At 37.2% G+C, this 25,596-nt stretch overlaps 1 protein-coding gene across 30 annotated transcripts in view; it reads left to right on the top strand.

Annotated features, from left to right (window-relative positions):
* The window catches only part of ABI3BP (ABI family member 3 binding protein), a 253,192-nt gene that overhangs the window by 110,522 nt on the left and 117,074 nt on the right, over positions 1–25,596 (top strand). For 29 of the 30 annotated variants that reach the window (XM_057502161.1, XM_036916479.2, XM_036916473.2 and 26 more), the window contains exons 7-13: positions 3,057–3,105; positions 4,047–4,118; positions 4,709–4,801; positions 10,808–10,885; positions 13,574–13,648; positions 14,397–14,468; positions 14,925–14,999. In XM_057502161.1, coding sequence (XP_057358144.1) covers positions 3,057–3,105; positions 4,047–4,118; positions 4,709–4,801; positions 10,808–10,885; positions 13,574–13,648; positions 14,397–14,468; positions 14,925–14,999 — 514 coding nt within the window. The remainder of the gene's footprint in view (positions 1–3,056; positions 3,106–4,046; positions 4,119–4,708; positions 4,802–10,807; positions 10,886–13,573; positions 13,649–14,396; positions 14,469–14,924; positions 15,000–25,596) is intronic. The other variant, XM_036916489.2, reaches the window with a different exon arrangement.

The following is a 25,596-nucleotide window of genomic DNA, read 5'->3' as shown; positions in this document are numbered from 1 at the left end:
GGGCCGCACTTGGGGGACTTTAACTGACTCTCTGCCCCACCCCATGTCTCATACCAGCTATACTCAGGCCTCTGTACATAAGATAGATGTTCATACAGCAATCCTGGGACTGCAAGGAAAGGTTACTAATATCTTTTTAAAAAAAAGCACTGTACATGAAACAGTTCAATTAAAATTGAGTTGTGACTGGTTAAACACTGTTAATTTGGAAATTATCACAGTATTTCATTTCTCAATGAGTCCAGATAACAGATGTTTCCCTACACTTGTATTTCTTATGAAGACATAGGAAAAGGATTCACAGAGTGTATTTCATTTTGCAAATTTTAGAGCCTTCAGCATAGATACTTTGGGCAGAAAGACTTTCCTGATGCCCTTTAAAAAAATACTTACAGAGCTACCTGCTCATTAGTCCAGGCTTGGTGCCTCTTTAGATTGCAGATTAGGCAAGAGAGTAATTATAGGTCTAGAAAGAATTGGATTCTGCAGCTAAATTATTTCCCTAATTACTGGCAGCAAATATTGTATATACAGTCTTGTCATCTTCATGGAACACTGGTCTGTGCTCAAGAATGCAAAGAAACTTTGTTCCATTCATGTGAAGAGTGGAATATTTTCCATTTGTCCTTGTCAAAAAAAAATGTTTGTTTAAAACACATCATCACAACAAACGAAATAAAAATTGGCATAATGCAACTCAAAGGCAATCAACACAGCAATGTGTGGACATTTCTGCTATGATGTCTGAAAATGTCTGAAAAACTTCACAGTTTGCAAAGCTTGTACTACATGTCAGGACTTGTAGGGAAACAGAAGACAAAGCCATTCAAAAACCATTGAAACTGTAACCACAGCTCGAACAAAAATAATTATTAGTACCTGGAAAAGTAATGTGATAGAAGACTCCTGAGTGGCTGGAATTTGCTGCAGTAGGCATTTAAAATTCTCAGAAGGGGTAGAAGCCAGGTGTTGGCAACCTTTCACTGGAGCAGGACAAGGTAGGCATCCAAGCCAGTGCCTTGGGCCTGACCCTCTCTGGGGAAGGATTCTCTGTAAGTGCCTTCTTTAATTTCCCTCTAATAAAGCTGAAAGAGATCCTGCTGCAAGTATGACATCAAAACTGAGAATTCCTTTTCTTTACTGCTAAAGTTTATACTTTTATTCATATTATTTCCTTCCCCTTGCCTGGGGAGAAACTGATGTATAAATTAGGTTTACATCATTCCATTATTTACCGATAGTGTCTGAGCTGTGCAGTATAGAAGCATATGTAGTAGCTGAAAAGACTATTGATTAAAATAACTTGTAATTCACTCTTGTATGGAATTTGGAAAATAGAGGAAGATATACAAAATAACATTCACATCAACTTATCATAAATAACTACTGTTAAAAAGTATTATCTATTTCTTCCTGGTATTTTATCTATACATTTTATAAAAATTAGGTTATACTGTGGATATAAATTTGTATTTGGATTTCTATTATGCATGTTTCACCACTTTATTACATGGGAAATTCAAATTAAAACTGTAAGCCATAACTTATTTAATAAAACCTCTGCTTTTGGATAATGAGGTGATTTGATATTATAATAAACACATAAATGATTAGCTGTATCTTTGATTAATTCCTTAGGCTAGATTGTCCTGGAGGAAATCACTGGGTGTCTTAGTTCATTAGGACTGTATAACAAAAATATCCCAGACTGGGTGGCTTAAACAACAGACACTTATTTCTCACAGTTCTGGAGTCTGGAAAGTCCAAGGTCAAGGTTCTGGCCAGTTCAGTTCCTGGTGAAAGCTTGCTTCCTGGTTCACAGACGACCATCTTCTCACTGTGTCCTCACATGGAAGGCTGGAAGGAGCCCTCTGGGATGTCTTTTATAAAAGCACTAATCCTGCTCATGAGGATTCCAGCTTCATGGTCTAATCACTTCTGAAAGGCCCCTCTTCCAAACACGATCAAAATGGTGATTAAGTTTCAACATACAAATTTGGCGGGGGGTACAGTCGCGGCAGAACACAAACATTCAGCCTATAGCACTGGGTCAATAGAAACAGATACTCCTTTTTAAAATAATCTGATAAGAATAAACGTGTCTTTTTTGTGGTTTTTAAAATAAGGCCCTAAAACAGGAAGAAAATTAACCATCAGTAAACTTGGTATTGTGGCCCTTTTCATGGACATATCATTTATTAAAATGGTAGCATGTTAGGAAGTCTCTTTTGCTCACAACTGTAAATAAACACCTATGTGGTATTTTATTCAGCACTGCCTGGATTAGCAACAGATCTGGTACATGGAGCATCTGTATCATGTTATACAGGTTAAATCCAGCATTAAAAAATTGATGTCATGCTTGCCTCTTTAAGTCAATCTAATACTTCTGCATATATTTGCTGCTTTTCTCTTATCGGTAAATATCATTCCATTATTTACCGATAGTGTCTGAGCATACACTCCCTTGGAGCCTGCCCTTCGAATTCTGAGGTCCTTTGTGCATTAATACATGCAGAATGCTTAAAGAGTACAGGCGCTGGAAGCAGAAATGCCTGAATCTGAGCTCTAGCTCTACCTCCTTGGACAGGGAAGTGCTTAGAGTCAGGAGTTCATTGTGGTGTTTTTAACAGCAGCAAGTGCGTACACTCAAACAACTGATGTCGCTTGGTTTTAAAAGATAATATATAGCATAACATCCCTGTGAGAGGGAATGTAAAGACAGAATTTGGATGGGTCACATCTCAAATAAAGTGAAAATAAGTTAGTCGTCAATCCGGAGGCTTTAACGTCTTTCCATCACATAGTTGAGTCGACTAAACTGATGGGAGTTCTGAAGAGACTGCTGTCAAATCTTTGTATGTTTATGGGGAAAACCGAGTCCAATAAAATAAAGGCAGATATATGTACAAAGATCTTTCCAGCAACTGTTAAGCCAGTGTCATGGGAGACTTCACTGAAGACAAGCAAGGACTCCTTGTAGTTTTTTGGATTAGTTTTTTTAAGTCAACAAACTTGCAAATTTCTTACTCAGAAGCTCACTGTCCTCTTTTCAGCCAGCATATGTCCCGAGGAGGATAATCCCAGTAACAATCATCAAGCAAGGTAAGTTGTGTGAATTTACTCTGGATGTGTGTTTACAATTATTTTCAATATTCTTTTTAACTGAGATAATTAAACATAGCACATATTTTCCCAATTTCCCTCATTGTTGTTTTAGAGGTAAAATTTGAGGAAATCTGTATAATCAAGTACATTAGAAATTAATAGATAATTTTGTCTCCTATGCCAATAGGCCCAGTCTCAGCAAGTCACACTTGTTGGACAATTAGGGACAAAGCAATCATAACAAGCATTAAATTTTGAAAAGCCAGTTAAATATGTGTGGCTTTATTCAGAGTTATTTGAGCATACATGAAGAAAATCATTAATAGGATATCTGGAATAATAAAATGAAAACTATGATTTAGAGAAAGCAAAGACATCCCGGTTTCTAGAATTATAATGTATTATTTCATTTCAGTATTGAATTGTTTTTGTTTTGAATTCCAGTTTTTCCAGTTACTAAATGACTCCATTATTTACAGAAAGCTGCTTGATAGAAAAGATTGTGCACTTAACAACAGTTCTTCATTGTAAGAAAACAACTATGTCCCAAGTGTACTCTCAAAATGCGGTCGGTTAGTATTGGAATTACCCAAAGATTCTTTGCTTTGAGAATATATATTTTCTAATTTTTTAGATTTCTTGAGTCATTGTCTCTTTTGTGCTAGTTCTTCAAGTAGCTGCAGGGAGTGGAGGTGAGGAAGAAAATTTTCAGCTTATTAAAATGGAACATAGAGCAATAAATAGTCTTTAGTTACTTGAAGGCGTGGGTGTTAGGATGCATTCTGGTCTTTCCATTGGCTCTGTAGAGGTCCTTTCTATTAATTGGAAAGTTAGGTCAGGGCTTCCCACTGCAGATGGTTACACATTATTAGCTTTTTACTGCTTTCTGACTATTTTTTTTTTCCATCACACTGTTATTATCTTTTGTATTTCAACAGTGATCCAGAATATTACTCACAGGGCTTCAACTAAATCTCCAGATAGGACTCCCTTTGGAGGAACAATACTACGTGAGTCTATCTTGATATCTATATTACCTAGATTAAGCAAATCTGGATTTTTTTTTTCATAATAGGGCCTTTAGGGAATACAGTATCATGAGAAGTTCTGTTAAACTGATGTCAGTTCACTTCCTTTCAGCCTGCAGCATCCTGATTTGTGTCCATTACAGACTAGGAGCCAAGAGATGTTACCTCTATCATGAAGTGTTATAGAAAAACTCTAGCCCATGCCTCATGGGACCGATGGTACTCATCTTCCTGCCCCACAGGGTTACTGAAGTTATAAGAGAGATTTTGTCATGTTGAACTACTCTTTTAAATTATTATTATTATTAATGGTGTTCTTTGTTTACCACACATCTCAAGCATTTTATAATTTTTGACACTGTGGATTAAAAGCCAGAGGTTTGGTCAGCTCAGTTCTGAATATGAAAGTGATTCTATTTAAAAGCTATAATTTTTTTCTAATGTTTTAAAGTTTGGGTTAAAATTAGCTGAGCACAATAAGTTCAAAACCTCATAGTTTCTGATATATGATGCTCTTTTATTTTATATCTTGATGCATTTTCTCCCTCTTATCTACTTCTATTTCCTTGCAGTCCACCTTGTTATTCCAGGTCTTAATGAAACCACTGTGAAACTTCCTACATCCCTAATATTTGAGATTTCAGATGCACTCAAGACACAATTAGGTAAGCAGCAAAGTTCTATACTGGACCTTAGCAGTAACTGAGTACTACCATGGATATTCCTAGGGTGTCCAGGGAATCGAGGAAATGAGCCGTTTGGGGAACCTCAAAGTAAAAAGTAAGGGCAGGCATGAGCACTATTTATGGTAATGTGAAATGGCACAGCTGCTGTGAAAAACACTATGTCCATTCCTCAGAAAGTTAAAAATATAATTACTATCTGATCTAGCAGTTCCACTTCTAGATATATAACCAAAAGAACTGAAAAAAGTTCTCAAAGAAGTTTTGTATACCCATGTTCAAAGCAGCATTATTCAACACACAAATTCACAAAAGTATCTAAAATGTGGAAGCAACCCAAGTGTCCATCAGTAGAATGAATGGATAAGCAAAATGTGGTTTATACATATGATGGGAATAAATTTGGACACATGCTACAACATGGATGAAAGTTGAGGACATTATGTTATGTGAAATAAGCCAGTCACAAAAAGATAAATACTGTATGATTCCATTTTCATAAGATGTCTCAAGTAACCAAAATCATAGAGACAGAGAGGAGAATGTTGGTTGCCAGGAGCTAGAAGGAAGGAGAATGGGGAGTTCATGCTCTATGGTACAAAGTTTCACTTTAACAGGGCGAGAAGAGTTCTGGAGATGGAGGGTGGTGATGGTTGCACAACATTATGAACGTGTCTCATGCCACTGAACTGTACACTTAAAAGTGAAGATCATGAATTTTGTGCATATTTTGCCATGATAAAAAAGTGTAAGGGACAGGGAGGTTGAAGTGTTGAAGGTACTCCTATAAATCACATTGTATAGGAAAATATTTATCTTATATTTATATAAAATATATTTACATTTATGAAAGAAGATTGAGATTTATCAAATTATACAAATTTATAAAGGTATAATTTTCAAATAAAAGTAAGTTATACTATACTATCAAGGGGCCATCACATTTATTCAATGAGAACTGATATAAAGGTCAAGTCTGCTAGAATTAATATTTACTTGAGACTGGTATTGCTTCTACCTTGTAGAAATAACCTGATTTCAGTATTTTAAAAACATATAACAATTTTGGGGAAAAAAACCCTAGCAAAGCCCTTTAAAAGGATCCTAGGGAATCATTGCAATGGTCACTGGGCTAAGTTAGTTGCTGCATTTGAGAATCAAATTAGTTGAAATCTATGAACAGAGGGTCTCAGACTTAATGGAGCATGAGAAACCCTGGTGGGCTTGTGAATACACTGGCTGCTGGGCACACCCCCAGAGTTACTGATCCAGGAGGGCTGGGGTAGGGCCTGAGAATATGCATTTCCAACTAGTAGCGAGGTTGATACTGCTGGTCCAGGAGCCACACTTTGAGAACCACCCTTCTAACATCTCTGAAGAATGGCTTGGGCTATTGATAAATATAGAAGGAGATGGCATGAGGTGGTAGAAACTGAAGAGGGCTTAAACACGCAGAAGATTTCCCCTGAACTAGGCACTAGCTAAGAGCTTTTAGCGCTTTTACACAATTGCATCTTTACATTGTATGGATACAGAAACAGGCCCAAGCCCCTGTTTGGCAACATTCATTCAACAAATACCTACTAAGCATTTGTCCATGCCAGAATTGCAAGTTGCTGGGGACTACGGTGGTGAGTTACGGAATCCCCAAGACCTGCTCATGCTGGGGCCTCAGACTTAATTTCTTCTCCCTTGTTGGAGGCCTAACCTCTTCACTTGTTTGATGCTACGTGATCAGATTGGAACAGTTTTAAAAGATGAACTCTGAAGTTCTCCTTAGCTTTTAGTCTGAGAACTTCCTGAAGGAGGAGGAACAAAGCTTTAAGTGGGTAGAAGAGCACTTAATTGTAGACTTAACAATTTTAGGAAAATTTTCTAAACATATGTATCACCATTTTATTAAGATGTGAAAATATATGCCAATAAATCTTTGTAATTTTGTACAGTCCTTACATTTTTACTGTAAAATAATCATACCTGTTAGTCCTAGAGTGAGTTACCACCAAGAACATGGACAAGTGACTCTAGGCTTCATTACCTTAGCTTGTACATCAGATGTGATCACCTACTTTTAGCTGTAAAACCCTGTGACTCAAATCTACATCATCTAAATGCTGTGCTAAAAGCCAGGAAGCTTCCAAATTAAATTCCCTAGGTGAACCTGCATTTGAAATCAGAGCTCAGGACTCCTGTACCTGTTCTCTGCCCGGAGATATATACCTTGTGTATGGCAGAGTCTTGTTTAGGAGAGAAAAGGAGCCACAATCTTTTACTGATTAGGTCCCTAATCCATCTATCTGAACTACAAAAACCAGAATTTGTGAAGGAGACTGAAAATGAGCAGAGTTTTTTCCCAGACCGCTGCTGTCAGTTTTGAACTAGATGTGTTTTATTCCTTACTCCTTAGTCCTGAGTGATTGATATTTCCTCCTGTGTGGTTCTTTTTTGGTTTTTGCGAAGTCCTACATGCTACCTTAATACCAATTCAGCTTTTTGTTTTCTTTAATTTCAAGAAGTTAATAGTGGATTTTTTGTTTTGCTCTTGCTTTTGTCTTTCTGTATTCACTAACACTTCAGGATTGAGTATGATTTTATTGAAGAAAAATCCTATTCAAATAGTTAAATATCTTTTTAACTTATATATCTGGGGATCTACCTACCTTAAATTTAACACATTGCATATTTCTTACACTAAGCATTGAATAGATTAATAGCCAATATGCTTGAAAATGTCCAGTAAACCCATCAACAGTACCAATATTAATAGACTATGTTTAAAAATTATATTTGAAACTTACTGTTATTTTATAAAAAGAATGTGAGCATAAACTGTTCTTTATACTCCCAAGGGAGCAGTAAACTTTCTTAAAGTTATTTATCATTGCAATTCAGAAAAGCCATTTTTTGAGGGGTAAATCCTAAACATAATCTCGTTCCAGCAAGGCCCATCATGGGACATCAAAAAATTAATAGCTTTTGTTTTAAGAACACATGGTGTGAATAATGAGAGAAATAAACAATGAATCTAGTGTTAACACACACATCTCCCTGGGACATATAAAGGGTTTGCCAAAGTTAAGAGTTAGCCTGCCAAAAATTAAAGGAAACAACTGTGTTGAAAAAGGTACAGAAGAATCAGAGAGGAAAAGAATTTCCTGGGTTTTAGGCCAAGTTCTCAGGGCATTTTAATCTGCTTTTGCCAAGACTGCAGTTGCACGTAGATGATGCAGGTGACTGTTCATGGGTTGATAGGAGGCATAAAGAGTTCCCCATGGAAATATCTTTCTCATCTACCAATTTCTCTGATGCCTGAAATGCCCTATTTAAGGGCCTTTATAAGGAATTAACAGTGTATAAATACAAATATCTCTTGGGAAGGTAGTTTAGCATTTTTAGGTTAAGTGACTGCCAACTCAGGACATGTTTCGAATGTAAGGAGCTAAAGCAAACCAGTTCGGAGCATTTCCTGAAAGTCTAGGATCTGGAGGTTAAAGTAGACAGACAGATAGACAATCCTTCCATCCATCTCTCCATCTGTCAGTCCTAGTCAGCCAAGGAACCACTGAGAAAGTAGGATATTACACTGGGAGGAGAGGGTTAGCAAAGGCATCCTGAAGGAGGAGAGAGCAGTAATGAAAACATTTCTAAAAACAACCTTCCTGTGGTACTTGCTGGAAATAACAGAACCAAAGCTCATAAAAATTTGTAATCTGAATGTTGTTTCTTTTGCAAACAATTACAATGGTTCTAAACAAAAGCCACGACTTCAAAAGAAGCTGGAAAAACTGTTGATCAAATTTAGAAATTCTGACAATAGAATTTATCATAAATTTATATTAGATGTTTTCTTAATTGTTGCAGAGTCTCTTATCTTTATACCCTGCTAAATTAATTGGAACAATGGTATTAAACATTTCTGCTGTGCAAACATGTTGGGCAACTTCATGTGTACATGAATCCAAAACACATACTTGGCTATCAGATATGCCAGCACTCGGGGCACCTATTCCTAGCATTTTATTTTATTTTATTTTATTTTTTATTAAGGTATCATTGATATACACTCTTATGAAGGTTTCACAAGAAAAATAACGTGGTTATTACATTCACCCTTATTGAGTCCCCCCCCCGACCATATCCTATTGCAGTCACTGTCCATCAGTGTAGTAAGATGCCACAGAGTCCCTATTTCTCTTCTCTGAGCTACACTGTCTTCCCTGTGACCCCACACACACCATGTGCACCAATCATGATACTCCACAATCCCCTTCTCCCTCCGTCTCCACCCATCCACCCCCACCCCTCCCCTTTGGTAACCACTAGTTCCTTCTTGGAGTCTGTGAGCCTGCTGCTGTTTTGTTCCTTCAGTTTTCCTTCACTTTTATACTCCACAAATGAGGGAAATCATTTGGTATTTGTCTTTCTCTGCCTGACTTATTTCACTGAGCATAATACCCTCTAGCTCCATCCATGTTGTTGCAAATGGTAGAATTTGTTTCTTTCTTATGGCTGAATAGTATTCCATTGTGTATGTATGTACCACATCTTCTTTATCCACTTATCTACTGATGGACACTTAGGTTGCTTCCATATCTTGGCTATTGTAAATAGTGCTGTGATAAACATAGGTGTGCATATGTCTTTCTATTCCTAGCATTTTAAATCACTCCTGATACTAAGCAGCTCTCTGTAGGAATCTACCATATGCTCCATAATAGAGATTGGAAATCATTTGCTCCTATTAACATTGTGAAAGGGATGACTTTGTAATTGTTGTGAAGTCCCACAGAAGTAAATAAATATTTTGTTCCCATGTTAACTGAAAAACAGAAAGTGATCTTCACAATAGTGATGTGAACGACAGAAGGAAGTTACACTATGCATCCTTAAAGAACTTTGATGAGTAGTTCCAAACAGAGGACAATCTGGCAATGAGAGATAACTTGGTTGGTACAACAGTGGAAATGCTAGTGGAAACCAGTGGGTGGAGGCCAGAGATGCTGCTAAACACCCTACAGTACACAAGAAAGACCGCCCACAACAGAAGATTATCCAGGCCAGAATATCAATAGTGCCAAGCTGAGAGATCCAAGTTCTGTGCAGCCTTAGGATTCTTAAAACATCCCATCTGGTTATAATCAGTTCAAGACGACACAATCCAGGTATCTCAGACAGGAATGAATTCTTTTATGCCACTAGACTGTTTCAAAGTATTGCAAATAAATCATTGATTCAGTGTGCTAAATAGCTGAGTCAAGTTAATCCTAAGTGCTCTTTTTAAATGGGAAATGTCTTTATCTTTGGGAGACCCTGGTATTGAAATGTACTTTCTCTGAAAAGAATACCTGCATTTTGGAAGGAAGTGTCTGTCCTGAATAGTTGTCTGAAGAGGAAAAAAAATAAATTCTTTATGCTTAATTCCCACAGAGACCAAAAGATCTATCTTAACAGGTGTCTCAACTAAGTAATTTGGTATTTCTTTTTGCTGCAAAAATTTTAGAATAATTTATTTTCTAGTGTGTTATTTGTGTTTTTCTAATATTTCAGTGTCATAACGTATTACATTTTTTACCATGCACAATAATGAAAAATTTCTGTTTATTGGTTTTTTTTAAATTAGGAGTACTTTTAAAAATAGGAATACTAAATACTAGATAGTGTTTGCAATATATCTGATGCCTTCCAGAAACTCTATGAGTCAAAATGACTTGAGAGTTATCCAGGTATTAGGTTATGACTTTTTCCCTTCATTACAGTGCCAGCTCAGTTCTGAGGATTACTTGGGGTTAATGAGAAGGAATTCTGAACACTGTCATCTACTCACACTAATTCCTGGTAGAAATGCACAGTACGTTTGTTCACTGCCTGGTGGGAATGAATAAATGCAGAATAGATTCCTTGAAATAATCTGTTGATTATGTTTTGAAAGAATTATATTTGGACAGTGTGTTATGAAGAAGTGAAGAAAATTGTTCTCTGACTTTTCAGCTACAAATGAAACCTTGGCATTACCTGCTGAATCTAAAACACCACAGGTGGAAAAAATCCCAGCACAGCCCATAACAGGTAATGAGATCCCTATGTTGTTAACTTTGAGAGAATAAATAATATGTTTATTCAAATAGTCAATGATTGACAAGCCTGTACTTTTTTTCAGTGAAAAGCCAGTAGGACATTCACATCCACCCATAAGCCCAAAATGATTGGAGATTCTAGGTCCTTAACCTAAGTCTGAAAAAACAGCCGATGTAAAATGAACTATTGAATCATGTAACTGTATTTTTCACTCTAAGTGAAAGTTGTTACTTTGACATTCTGAAATACTTTTATACTAAAATGTAATGCCAGGTTTTTGTGCCTTTCTTTTATGTAAAGGCATGAGACCGTTTTTCATTATTTGACTTTCACAACTGGTCAGTTTAGCAAATTATCCCTCACAAATCTATAGCTTGAGATGTATGAAAGTCTCCTGGAATCATTTAGTAACAATATATCTGAAAAATTAACAATACTAATGTAGAGCATAAGTAATCATTCAGTAAAAATCCTTTGAAGAACAAATGTGGTATGCATTTTCCCCATAGTTTATCAGCCATTACTAGCAAACATTCAGCATTTCTTCTCTGAATGGACTGCCCAAGACCAGCCCACTGGGGACACATTATTCTCTGAACTACAAAGTTTTTGCCAGATCCATGCCACCTCATCCAGGACTCAGTGAAACAAACATCTAGCAAGAAGGCCCCCAAATCCACATTTAGCAAAGTAACTCCAGTCTAAAGTGAATTTTTTGACCCAAAAAGTTACCATTGAAATATCAGTGATATTTACCTTGTATTAAACTTTTGGACTCATAACTAGTCAAGAGAAGATAAAGATTGGTGAGGAAATAAAATAACTTGATTTCAAGACATCTATTCAAGTAGGAATATTTCTGACAGAGTCAGAAATATATAGTCCTGCCTAAAGGAGAAAGGTGGACCTTACATCTCCTACCTTCTGGGAGTTGGGGCAGAGGTAGAAGCTATTCAAAATGCTGGACTAATCTAACCAGTGAAATTCCCGGCTAGTTTTCTGACTTGAGTATTACTGATCAGTACCCAGAAGAGCATAGGAATGCCCCAGGGGATGACTCCAAGTTCTTTTCTGCTCCAAATATTCTACCCACTTTTCCCAATTACACTTTCTTCTCCTGGCACAGTATCTGATGGGAGAATCAACAGATTTCTTTATTCTCTGCCAAATATTCCTCAGAATTTTCCACTTCAGAAACCCTTAGGCAAACACCATAACTTTTTATTCAGTATTATTCTGTTTATTCCATGTCCTTACCCACAAAATTCTGGAGTTGTCTAGCTTACAGTGCATTCCAGATCTCCGTGATCCTGGTTCTTACTTCTTGAAAACCTTTTATCTGAGGTCATTTTTGTCTTTGTTTCACACTTAGAACAACCTCGTGGTTGATGAACATTTGAATCCTTATCATAATTTCAACTCAGTTCCAAGCTTTGCTTGTAGAGTGCGATTTGGAAAAGAGAAATCTTATAATGTAATAGTTCTAGACAAACTTTTTAGCCTTGGGTCATTGTTTATTTGCCCACTTATTCATTTAATAAACATTTATCAGGTGCTTGCTTACTATAACCTGGACATTGTGCAAAGCCCTAGAGATAAAGAGAAAGAAAAAGTCAGACAAATAAAAAATTATGATGAATCTGATAAGTGCTTTCATGGTCAGTTCAGTGTGCTTTTTGGAACCCGTGGAAAACAGACCAAACCCAGAAAGGAAGGGCTGGGAGGAGTGTCAGCTCCGGCACCTGCGGCAAGCCAGGAATCCTTAACATCCTTCACTTCAAGTCCTGAACAACTTGATGTGTCAGTTACTCATCCTAAAGGCAACAGAAGTGCCTTCACCATTTTATCATAATTTGTAAAGTTGTCTTTTTACCTTCCAATGTCTCCTGAATCAGTGCCCAGAACCACTAAACCCACTGTATCTAAGGCTTTAGACATTTCAGAAATTATACTGGGTAACTCTGAGAACTTTCTTTTAAGTCTTTTAAGAAATTTTTGTTCTCAAAAAAATAATAATAATAATTCCAATGCCTCAGTTTCCCTCTCTTCTCCCCTTTACTGGCCGTAGTTAATCATCCTATTTCTTGGACCAGTTTTGTTTAGAGAGTTAAGGACATGCCTTGATTCTGGTGACTGATATTCTAAGCAGCTCTGGATGCTAGATACTAATGCACCCTTTTTCCCAGTCTCTTGGGATATATAGAAAATCAGAATGCCAGCCTTTTAGCCCACAACGCTTGGAGGAAGGGAGGAAAACTGGAAGTCTTGACTATGTCTATGCTTTCTGTTTTGAATGGCTTCTCCAAGTCTTGTGAGTACTACACTTGAGGAGAATCCTCAAAGTGTCATCCTTTGTAATAAGGATTTCATGTCATGCACATTAGCTGCTTCTTGGCCCAAGAGAATCTAACTTGCTTTGTCCTCCTAAAGAAAAGGAGCAGCATGTATTTTGTTCTGTACGTGTGAAGGTGATCTTCCATGCCATACCAAGGACCTTTGACAGTGTACCTTCCAATTTTAACAGCTATGTAAAAGTTTTCCAAAGAAAGGCAGCTATTTTCATGAAATGCATCAGCTGCCAGATGCACTCTGTTATGAGCATGCTTCACACTATCATGGTTAAGACACAGTGTCAAATCCTGACTCGTGAGTTGCTAACCAAATTCTTCTTTATTGCAGTTCTCAGTGAAAGGACTTCAGAAACGCCTCAAACTGTTTTGATACCTAGGTTTGAATTGCCACTGAGCACTCTAGGTAAAAATTATTGTACACTGCAGCTTATTTTTACTTTGGAAATGTTAAGCATGTCTGAAAGAAGTTCTTAGGCTAATTCATTCAAATTTATCTCCTCACAGGGAAGAAGGGACACATGGCTTATAGAATAATAAGCTCCCCAATACTAAGCCCTTATAAAATCTTTAATAATTTAGGATCCTAAAGAGTCTTTCTCCAGATGACAAATCTGGTAGTTTTTCTTTTTGGTAGCCATATTTAGATATTATATTTGATGCTTTTAACTCCAGATCATTGTGTCATGGAATAAATGTTCTAAATTTTTCCTAAATGTCTTTTTATTCCATTGTTTCTCCTGACAAAGAAGATATATTTACAAAATTTCTGCATACTGCTTTTAGAATTCTTAGAATTTTTTTATGAATGCAATATCAAAAAAGTTGTTGGAGGGGAGCTTAAATATAAAGTCATGTGGTTTCCAAAATTCTATTTTTAAAAGATATTAGACAGACATTTTCTAGTTTGGATGCGTTTGGGGCTTGATTTAAGTTTAAGTGAAATATATCTAAGAACACATGTACACATAGCTGAATAAATTAAAAAACTATTCATCATTGAAACACAGGAGTAAGAAATACTGAGTTGCTTACTTGACGTAATAATATGCATTTCTGTGTTTGTTTTTTGTTTTTGCAAGTTTGAGATTTTTTAATCTTTCCTCTGTTGCTTGTACCTCAAGTCATAACATTTCTTATGTGTTTCATTACAGCTCCAAAAAGACTTCCAGAATTTCCTCAGGCAAAAACACCTTTCCCTTTTGAGAAACCTGGGGGCACCTTGGGTAATAACAGCAACTTAAGTCTGGCATTATGATATGGGTGATTGCGTACTTCTGCAGGACACGTTTACTGAATCCTGTACCTGCACACCACAGTGAACTGATGAATTGAGTAACTCAGCCAAATAAGTAGTTGATTTGGTTAAAAAAAAAATCTTGTCTGATTAGATTTTCTACAAATGCAGTGGCAATCATCAGAATGTTAATTCCATATAGCTCATTTAGTTTTCCACCATCAAAACTTTTACAAAATAACTGCAAACTCTGGTCTCTCTGTAGTCACTAATCATATGCTTTCTGTATGGGCATATATTGATTTCCTGATATATGTGACTTTTTTACTGGATTAGTAAATATGTGCTTTTATTACAGGCTTCTGGTAGGAACTTAACTGTACCAGCAAATTTCTGTCTTTCTCTCAAAAAATATTTTCAACAAATTTCATTTCTTTTTCTGTAGCTTCAAGTGAAAAGCTGTGGATTGTGCCTACAAGTAAAACACCTGAAGATTCTAAAGTTCTTCCACCTCAAACTGGTAATTGCATTGCTTTATAAAAAAATAGATTGGAACAGCAGTATCGAATAACTTCTCTTGTTTTTGTTTTTATAGGTTCCTTGGTGGATTATCATTATGCTTTGTAGTAAATAATAACAACACTATAATCCATTAATACTTAATGATTTTTTTTCTCAACATATAAGTAAAATGGATTATTCTGCATTTATTTTCAAGATGTGTTATAATGTCTGCTTATATAATTTAGAAGTCTAGCTAGAAGATGAACTATAAATTGCCTCACAGATTTCTAGAGATCTTTTTAGTGACATGAAAGCAATAACAAAATCATAATTTCATGGATCTAATATAACAGTATGAATTTAATGTTTCCCATGCAGGTAGATACTTGCTTCCTTTTCAGCAGAATATTCAGTGAACATCTGAGAGCTTACTATACACAAGATATTATTATTAAATCCTAAAATCTAAGCATATGGTGATTCAGAAGGAAGACCACAGGTGTTGGCATTAACATGGACCTTGGTTCTAGTTCTGAATTTCCAATTAACTATATACTTTAGCTATTTTTTCCTACTTTTCTGGATCTTTCTTCTTTTGTTAACTGTGTTGAGTGGCTTTTTCTGAGAATTCTGTGTTTAACCACTACAACTGATTGAGGGAGACAGTTTCCCTGTTTAAAAAATTAGATTTTTCCCAGTTAAAGTTTTCCCCTATAATCTTTACTTTGATGTCTAGCAGTCAACTAAAGAGAATATTCAGCATGTGAGAATTATAAGAAAACCTCAGAAAGTATTTTGTGTGATTACATCCGTGATTTTTGTTTTACTTGTTTGTATTTTAAACTTTGTGAACCTTCTGGTTCTGATTTTTTTTACTACATGTAACATAGTATATAAAGTAGTTAGATGTTCATGTAATGAAGATAAATACACTGACATTCTGTGGTATTCTCCAGAGAGGAGCCCAGCAGAGTACTGGTTTGAGAAGTGTTGAGAATGAGCCTTCAGACACATAAGTTTTAGTCAAATTGTCCTTTCTCAGGGACTGTGATGGGTTCTGATCTTAGCAAAAGATACAAGGATAGCATTAAATGAAGTAAACATGTCTATTATAGTCTTCCCTAGTTTTCTCAAGTGAAAAAACACTTGAAAGTTGACTAATCTGGAGAAGTTTCAAAATGGGTCTTTCTAAGCCTTGGTTCCCCTAGTCATTGACCCTGAAACTCTAGTGAAATTACTTAATGTGGGTACAAAAAATACCTATAGCAATCCAGGTCACCTAGATCTAAGGTACTGATTCTGGTAGAGTTTCATACTGAACCTCTAGTTCCACTTACCATCAAGAAGGCACAGCTGCACACGTGATGGTAGAACAAAAACTAGTCTGTGGGTACATGTCATGGTTTATCTGCTGCCCTGTGGCATGCCTAGCCTGACTCCCATATCCTTTATGCACATCACATCTCCCAAACCAAATAGTTTTGGGGCCCACCAGACTAGGAAAACTCTTATATCCCTTTCATCTCTCAGCTTTTGTGTTGTAATGTAGAGCACATCGGGTCCCCTCTGGCTTCCTTGAGCAGCCTCTAGGTTTTTGGTGTCCATGATTATTCAAGAGTATATTGACATCAAAACCTCAAGAAAACCATTTATGAAGTTTTAGTGCCTAGGATATGAATCATGTTGTCTTGCCAATGGGTTTCAGCCCTGGGCAAGTTCACTATGGATTCAATGTGACCAAAGAAATTGATAGCAGAATATTCTTTGGGGTGTAAGGGTTTATTACCCGGCTTGTTCTCCGGTGGTAGGTCAAGCACTAGCATCTCTGCCTCCGCCCAGAGCACTGGGCCGAGCTCTCTATATAGCACAATATAGCTTACTGCCTAAAGGTGTGGAAGCGGTAGCCTAGCAACAGGCCAGTTACATCATCAGGTGGTTTAAGTTCATGAGGATCCTGGCCCTAGGAACCCCAACTTCCCCACACGTGTACAAGGCCAGAATGAAACCAAACTTTGGGGAGTGGGGAAAATTATACTTTTAGGGTTGTTGAGTTTCAAAGAGACAAAAATAGGTGATATTGAATTTCCCAATAAAGGAAAGGTTCCCTTTGCCTTTGATTCCAGAAAAGAAATATTCTGTGCTGCCCTGATGAAGTATGAATAGTGAGCACTGCAGTAGGAAGCAGTTTCATTGTTCAGCTGCCTCTCGGCTGCCAGGGCAACCCTCAGCTGCCACTTCCCAATGTCATCTTCCAATCCCCTCTGGATGAAGTGCTGGGGCTTGTCACAGGCTGTAACAATTCAGTAGGTGATGATTACAGGCATGAACATTAGGCCTAGAAACTTTCAAACCTGACCCTACAACATTTAATTTTTATATTTGTGCTACTCAACATGATCCTTGGACCAGTATGATCCATTGACAACACCAGAGAGCCTGTTAAAAAGGCTGAATCTTGGCTCTACTTCAGATATATTGAATTAGTATCTGCTTTTTAACAAGATCTCCAGGTGATTTCTATAAAAATTAAAATTTGAGAAGCACTTCCCTATCACTATAGTTTGTAATACTTCACATAGTGCAGATAAGAATTATCAAATGTGGTCAATTATAGGACAGGAGGCCTTAAATCAATGTAAGATTGGTTTCTCAAAGTGGGTGATTAAATATCTCTTGTTTCTTCTAATGCACACACTGCTTGTCCCATCTAACTTTTGTATAAGAGCTATGTGGCATCTTCCTAACATGTTAAGTTTCAAATTAAAAGTTCCATGCATTATTTGTTAAAGAGTTGATATGTTCATACCATCCTTTCATTCATTTCAGCCTTTCTTGTTTCCTGTGATTGCCTTTGTGTGAATTTATACATGTACTAAGTTTCTATTTCCTATTTAGTATTTTATTTTCTAATTACTCACATGGCTTCCTAGTGAAACTGTTTTGAGAATTAAGAAGAGAGGTAGAGATAGTACTTGAATGCTGATCCATTAAACCATTCGTCCCATTTTTAGCTGTTATATCCTTGAAGAAATGATATACTTCAACTGGTGTTACTGATGTTATTATAACAACAGGAATACATGCATTTTCTCTGTGGGAATACCCTATGTCAATATTTACTACATAATTCCCTTCAGCCAAAGACCACACAAAGTAATGCACCTGTATTTGAACAGAGTTAGTTATTTATTCATTGCAACAACAGAGAAAGTGAACCATTAGAACTATGGGATCTCCTAATAAGGTTCTGGAAAGGACTTATTGTAGGACTTGGTCTTCTGTTAGGTGATTCTGGGGAGCATCCAAGGAAGTGAAGCTCTGCTCTGGACTGGATGTTATCAGAAGGGGTAGTAATTCTATAACTGAGTATCTTAATAATGGTTAACTAGAAGGCAAGAAGAATGGAGTAAAGCTAATGATGTGATTGGCAAAGAAGCAGCAATTACTTGTATTAGCCAGAATGTGGGGACAGTACGTTTGTGTTCATGCATTTGTCTGTGTTCAACATGTTTGCAGAGTGGTCTTGTTTTTATCTTGATCCATTTTTGTCTCTGTGGTCTTTTTTGACATTAGTGTTATTTCAAATTGTCGATTTTTAGCAGAACACCACCACAGCCCAGCTGTGGGTACCAAGCCAGATCCTGGATGCCAGGGGTTGCTTGTACTCTTTATCAGCCATTAAACATAATTTATTAATACCTTTCATGAAATTCATTTTGCTTCAGCATTTACTGGATTTATTTTCCACATGTACTTCATATTCTATATAAAATCCTCAGAATGCATGGTCTCAAGAAACATTTCTGTATTTTCAGTATAAAAAGCTTTATGGAAATTTGAACTTGCAGGCTGAATATTGAACCCCCCGAGTCATTTCAGTAGTTTATGACAAAAGTGGGATGGGGTATTTGGAATTTGGACTATCCCAGGAAATCTGAGAAGTGTAGTCATCAAATATATTCTTCCCCACTTTCAGCCCATTTACCCTAATCTTTCTTTAGTGATCTCATTATTTAGAATTGTATTTTGTATCAAACCTTCTCTAAAGTTTGTTTTGATTCCCTTGGCAAGTCCAGTTTTCCTTAAAGCAGAGAAAGGAAATTATTAAAATCTGCTTTATAATTATATGCCAGAATAAACTTATTTATAAATTATGTATTAAAAGAAAGCCATGTTTTAAAATTACTTAAATGCTTGTGACATTCAGAAAAGTCTCTTTCCAGTGATGCAATAGAATTGGTCTTATGTTTTCCTGGAAAGGGTCCAGCTGACTATTTCTGTGTTACTATAGAGTTCTAGAAAAGATGTCAGTACCTTCCACCCCTTCAATAAATTGTGCTTTTGCATGCATGTACGGGTACTTTTTGGTTTACTTCTTTGCTGGAATAATATAATTTTGTATTTGTATAGTATTAAGAGATTCAAAGGGTTGTATGTATACAATTATGTTGATTCTCCAGAAGTCATTCGAAGCCTATTTATATTTTCTTTTAAGAAGTTATGTGAGAGACTTGCCTCTGAATGGGTCAAGGAACAAAATTTAGATCCTCACTCATTTCTTTCCTAAGCTTCCCTCCAACAATTTGCTCTAAGTTAAAAGTGGAACAATGCCAGGTAGCTTGCTTTGAAATTTTGCAGAACAGCTTTACAACAGAGTAAATTAAACATCTTATTAGGGCTAGGTGCCTTCTAGATTTTTAAGAAACAGCAAGTGGTTTGTGAGAAAGACCAGCCAGTGCCTGAAGTTCATTTTCATTGTGAATGTGACTACTAATCTGTGAGCTATAGAGTAAGAAAGAACTCAGCTAATGACCAGCTCAAATGTTTACCTCTTATGTGGCTGTAGACAAGTGACTTAACCTCTTTGAGCCTCAGTTTCTCCATCTATAAAGTGAGAGTAATGTATTTTTTTTCATTGGGTTGTTATGTCTTAGAAATAATGTGTAAGTCTCTTCATCTAAATTACAGTACATTAGGGGAGGCCTGTTTATCATTTCCTAAGCACAGTGGGCTCTTGCAGTGAATGCTCCCCACTCCCACCACAGTACCCACCACGAACTTCCTCAACTGCTGCAAACACTCAAAAATAACAACAGAAACAACAAAAATTATTTAATTAATAAAAAGAAAAGAAGTTAGAGAGTAAATAAAAAGACTGTAGAAAATCTCTCAGTACCTCAGTAAGCTAGTAGTGTATGTGTACATGATGAGCATGCCAAATGATGGTTGTGTCTTTATTGTATAAAAACTTTTGAGAATGGAAAGAAATGTGCAGTGTCATGCAGAAGACCCTGTAATCCCACAGGCATGGCCTGATGTCCTATGAACCCCATCACAGGAAGGAAAAATCATATCACACAGCCATGATTCAGTTAGAGCAGTGGCCTGAATCCTGCAAACTGGGCTTTGAGGCCCTGGGAGGAAAATGATACCATGACCAACTTACTGTGTTTTCCATGGGCACCAGAGGTGGGAGAAGCAGCATAAATGTCGTGTGTATATCATCCGGCAGATGAGGATGTGCATGATTTCTAATGCCCTTATATTGTTGCAAGAGGAGGATGGAAATCAGCTTTGGTTTTTAACTTGATAGCCATCAGTGCTAGGTCTCCTTAATTTCCTTAATCATCCCCTGATGAGACTATTGGTTAGTGCAGGACATATTTAAAGCCCAAATCAAATAAAGAACATGGCTTCTTTGTATATCCCAAAATGATTCAATGTGTTTATTTTCATCCTGGGAAAATTCTCCTGCCTGTTCTTCTCCCAATGTGTCCAAACTGATTTTTTTCCTCTAAATGTGCTGTGATTTATTACTCAGGTGACAATTTCTTCTGGCATAATTATTTACCCTTGAGCAATAAACAGCTATGTTTAGAGACTTCCTTTGATGGCGAGTCAGAACTTGTTCATTGTAGTGTACATCTTGAAGATGATCAGCCTCAGTCTTTTCATTAGAATCCACTTTGGGATCTACATTTAGGAGTTTACTACTAGTTATTTTCAGTGTTTTAATTTTTCCAGTACTTTGTAGAACTTCAGTAAATTGTTACCTGCACTTAAGCTCTATAAGTGATCTAAGGACTTGGAAGCTGAAGTGTTCAGCATGCCCAAGGCACGGTATACTGGTTGGAAAGTTTTGGCCCTAGGTAGTTTGGTCAGAGTGGTTGAAAAGAAGTTGAACTCTGCATTTGGATCTTACTGCTTGCCCGTGAGGTGTTGATTAGCATTGAGCTGGCCCACGCAACTGGAGTAAGCCCGATAGAGGAGAAAAATAGAAGTGAGGGGTGGTACTGATGCTTTGAGAGCAGGAAAATAGAATTCAAGTGTAGCAGATGGATCACAGACTGACTGTGGCCTCAGAGATTTGCAGCCTCAGCCTTTGGTTTTGCTTCACGAGCACTTTCTTGCAGGCAATACTTTGACAATTTCCAGGCTGACCAGAAGGGTATTTTATTTTCCATGAACTGAAGAAAGCATTATTTATTTATTTAAAAGGTGCTGAGAACTCTGAGTGTGGTGTTTATACATGCTTTTCTTGTATAAATGCTGTTCTTGTATAAAAGCATGTTATACATGCTTTTCTTGTATCCATGGCAGGATAAGGCCACTCAGAAATATGGCACGTGATTGTGTAGTAAAGGGAGAGATTTGTGTGCACACATATGTGTATCATAAAAGACCTGTTTGTTTATTCTCACATATCTTAATTAAGATCATAAACTACTCAACTTCAAATTCATTGTTATTTGTTCGTTGTAGTACATCTTGCAGATTAAGTCTGTTGAGCTTCTGCCACATGCTATTGGTAAATAAACCTTCGGGTGCATAATGAACATAACAGACACAATTTCTGTCTTAATGAGATCTTTCATCTATATGTTTAAAAAGGAAAGTCTTTGACAGAGTTATTAATATTCATGGAGTTGAATAAAATTATTTAATACATGGTTGATAATTAGCAATGCCTTGTCTGCATGCTATTATATGTTTCCCTAGCAATATCAGAGCATTTTTATTATGGAATTTGCATCTAATCAGATATTCAAAAGTGAGAATAAAATTTACATCCAATAATACATAATTGAGCAATGTGATTTTAGGAATTTATGGGCAAATGATAGTGCAGCTCACCTCATATTGGTATTTTTTCTCTGAAAAACAGGAAGGTAAAACTTAGTGATCATGAATATAAGTCATTACTGTTTTTTGAAAGAAACTAATATTGTTTTTTTAATTAATTTATTTATTTTGTTGTCATTAATCTACAATTACATGAAGAATATTATGTTTACTAGGGTCCCCCCTTCACCAAATCCCCCCCACAAACCGTGTCACAGCACTGTCCATCAGCACAGTAAGATGCTGTAGAATCACTACTTGTCTTCTCTGTGTTGCACAGCCCTCCCCTTGCCCCCCCCCCACATTATACATGCTAATCGTAATGCCCCCTTTCTTCTTCCCTGCCCTTATCCCTCCGTTCCCTCCCTTTCTCCCCAGTCCCTTACCCTTTGGTAACTGTTAGTCCATTCTTGGGTTCTGTGATTCTGCTACTGTTTCGTTCCTTCAGTCTTTCTTTGTTCCTATAGTCTTTGGGTTTGAGGTGAGTCTCTTGTAAGCAGCATAGAGATGGGTCTTGCTTTTTTATCCATTCTATTATTATGTGTCTTTTGATTGGTGCATTCAGTCCATTTACATGGTGATTATTGAAAGATATGTACTTATTGCCATTGCAGGCTTTAGATTCATGGTTGCCAAAGATTCAAGGTTAGCTTCTTTAGTATCTTACTGTCTAACTTAACTCACTTATTGAGCTATTTTAAAGACTGTCTGGTCATTCTTTATTTTTCTCCCTTCTTCTTCCTCCTCCTCCATTCTTTATATGTTGGTTGTTTTATTCTGTGCTCTTTTGTGCTTCCTTTAACTGCTTTTGTGGGTAGTTGATTTTATTTTTTGCCTTTAGTTAGTATTTGGTTGGTCTGCTTCCTTTGCTGTGATTTTATTTTCTCTGGTGACATCTATTTAGTCTTAGAAGTGCTCCCATCTAGAGCAGTCCCTCTAAAATACCCTGTAGAGGTGGTTTGTGGGAGGCAAATTCCCTCAACTTATGCTTGTCTGGGAATTGTTTAATCCCTCCTTCATATTTAAATGATAGTCATGCTGGACTTGGTTCAAGGCCCTTCTCTTTCATTGCATTAAGTATATCATGCCATTCTCTTCTGGCCTGTAAGGTTTCTGTTGAGAAGTCTGATGATAGCCTGATGGGTTTTCCTTTGTAGGTGATCTTATTTCTCTCTCTAGCTGCCTTTAAAACTCTGTCCTTGTCCTTGATCTTTGCCATTTTAATTATTATGTGTCTTGGTGTTGTCCTCCTTGGGTCCTTTCTGTTGGGAGTTCTGTACACTTCCATGGTCTGATTGATTATTTCCTCCCCTAGTTTGGGGAAGTTTTCAGCAATTATTTCTTCAAATACTCTTTCTATTCCTTTTTCTCTCTCTTCTTCTTCTGGTACCCCTATAATGTGGATATTGTTCCTTTTGGATTGGTCACACAGTTGTCTTAATATTGTTTCATTCCTGGAAATCCTTTTATCTCTCTCTGCATCAGCTTCTATGCACTCCTGTTCTCTGGTTTCTGTTCCATCAATGGCCTCTTGCATCTTATCCATTCTGTTTATAAATCCTTCCAGAGATCTTTTCATTTCTGTAATCTCCTTCCAGACTTCATCCCTTAGCTTTTGCATACTTCTCTGTAGCTCCATCAGCATGGTTATGAGCTTTATTTTTAATTCTTTTTCAGGAAGACTGGTTAGGTCTATCTCCTTCTCAGGGTTTGCCTCTGTGATCTTGGTCTGTATCAATTTCTTCTGCCTTTTCATGGCGATAGATATATGTGTGGGGAGCTGGCGTGTGTGTTGGGTAGGAGAAAGTCCCTTCTTGCCAGTTTATGGCCTTCCTCTCCTGGGAGAACAGCAGCCTCTAGCAGCTTGTGCTGGGCAGCAGCATGCAGATGGGGCTTCTGATCTTGCCTGGCCGCTATGGAGTTTAGCTCTGCAGTTGCTGTGGGAGTGGCCTGCCTCAGGCTGCTCCAATATGGTGGAGCTGCGTCAGAGGGGGAACAGGTGGGAGGCTGTTTATCACGGTGAGGGGCCTCCGAGCTGCATTGCGGGGGTTTGGGCGCCTAGTGTTCCCCAGGATTCACAGCTGCTGGGCTAAGTGTCCCAGGGTGCTTCCATCCAGCTGTGGGGTCCCTGTCTCTTTAAGACTTTCAAAAAGCACTCACTTTTCTTTTTCCCGGTGCGCCAGCTGCAGGGACCCGCTCACAGGTCTTTCTGTCCTGTTTCCCTAGTTTCCAGAACCCCACACACGCACTGTGTGTCTGCGCTCTGGTGCGGATGGCTAGGGCTGGATGATTAGCAGTCCTGGGCTCCCTCTCCCTCCCTGCTCCGACTCCTCTCCTCCCTCCTGGAGCTGGGGTGAGGGTCCTCGGGTCCCGCCGGGCCAGGGCTTGTATATTACCCCTTTCACCAGGCGCTGGGTTCTCGCGGGTGTGGATGTAGTCTGGCTGTTGTCCTGTGTCTTCTCGTCTCTCTTTTTTTTTTTTTTTTTTTTTTTTGACTTTAAGCATAAGAAACTGTTTTAATAAACAATTAGAAAACTCTTTACAATCTTTCAACATTAAAGGTAGACTAATAATCATTTGTTCTTTTAACAAAAATTCTAGTCTTGTGTACTTGATATCAAGATTTATTTGCTTTAATTTCACATAGCATGACTATATTAAATTTTTTTTTTTTTAAATAATTATTTTTATTGAAGGGTATTTGACGCACAGTATTACATTACATTAGTTTCAAGTGTACAACACAGTGGTAGAACATTTATATACATAATTCTAGGTTCCAGCTATCACCCTACCAAGCTGTTACAATATCTTGACTATATTCCTTATGCTATACATTACATCCCGGTTACTTATTTATTTTACCATTGGAAGTCAGTCCTTTTTTTTTTTTTTTTTTTTTTTGTGAGGGCATCTCTCATATTTATTGATCAAATGGTTGTTAACGACAATAAAATTCTGTATAGGGGAGTCAGTGCTCAATGCACAATCATTAATCCACCCCAAGCCTAATTTTCGTCAGTCTCCAATCTTCTGAGGCATAACAAACAAGTTCTTACATGGAGAACAAATTCTTACATAATGAATAAGTTACATAGTGAACAGTACAAGGGCAGTCATCACAGAAACTTTCGGGTTTGCTCATGCATTATAAACTCTAAACAATCAGTTCAAATATGAATACTCATTTGGTTTTTATACTTGATTTATATGTGGATACCACATTTCTCTCTTTATTATTATTATTTTTAATAAAATGCTGAAGTGGTAGGTAGATGCAAGATAAAGGTAGAAAACATAGTTTAGTGTTGTAAGAGAGCAAATGTAGATGATCAGGTGTGTGCCTGTAGACTATGTGTTAATCCAAGCTAGACCAGGGCAATAAAACATCCACGTATGCAGAAGATTTCTCTCAGAAAAGGGCGGGTGAGGTTCTAAGCCTCACCTCTGTTGATCCCCAATTTCTCACCTGATGGCCCCCCTGCGACTGT

This window comes from Manis pentadactyla, chromosome 1, assembly GCF_030020395.1.
Source record: "Manis pentadactyla isolate mManPen7 chromosome 1, mManPen7.hap1, whole genome shotgun sequence".
Lineage (NCBI taxonomy): Eukaryota > Metazoa > Chordata > Mammalia > Pholidota > Manidae > Manis > Manis pentadactyla.
Note: the sequence above shows the minus strand (reverse complement) of the source record. Positions and strands in the feature narration are given on the sequence as shown.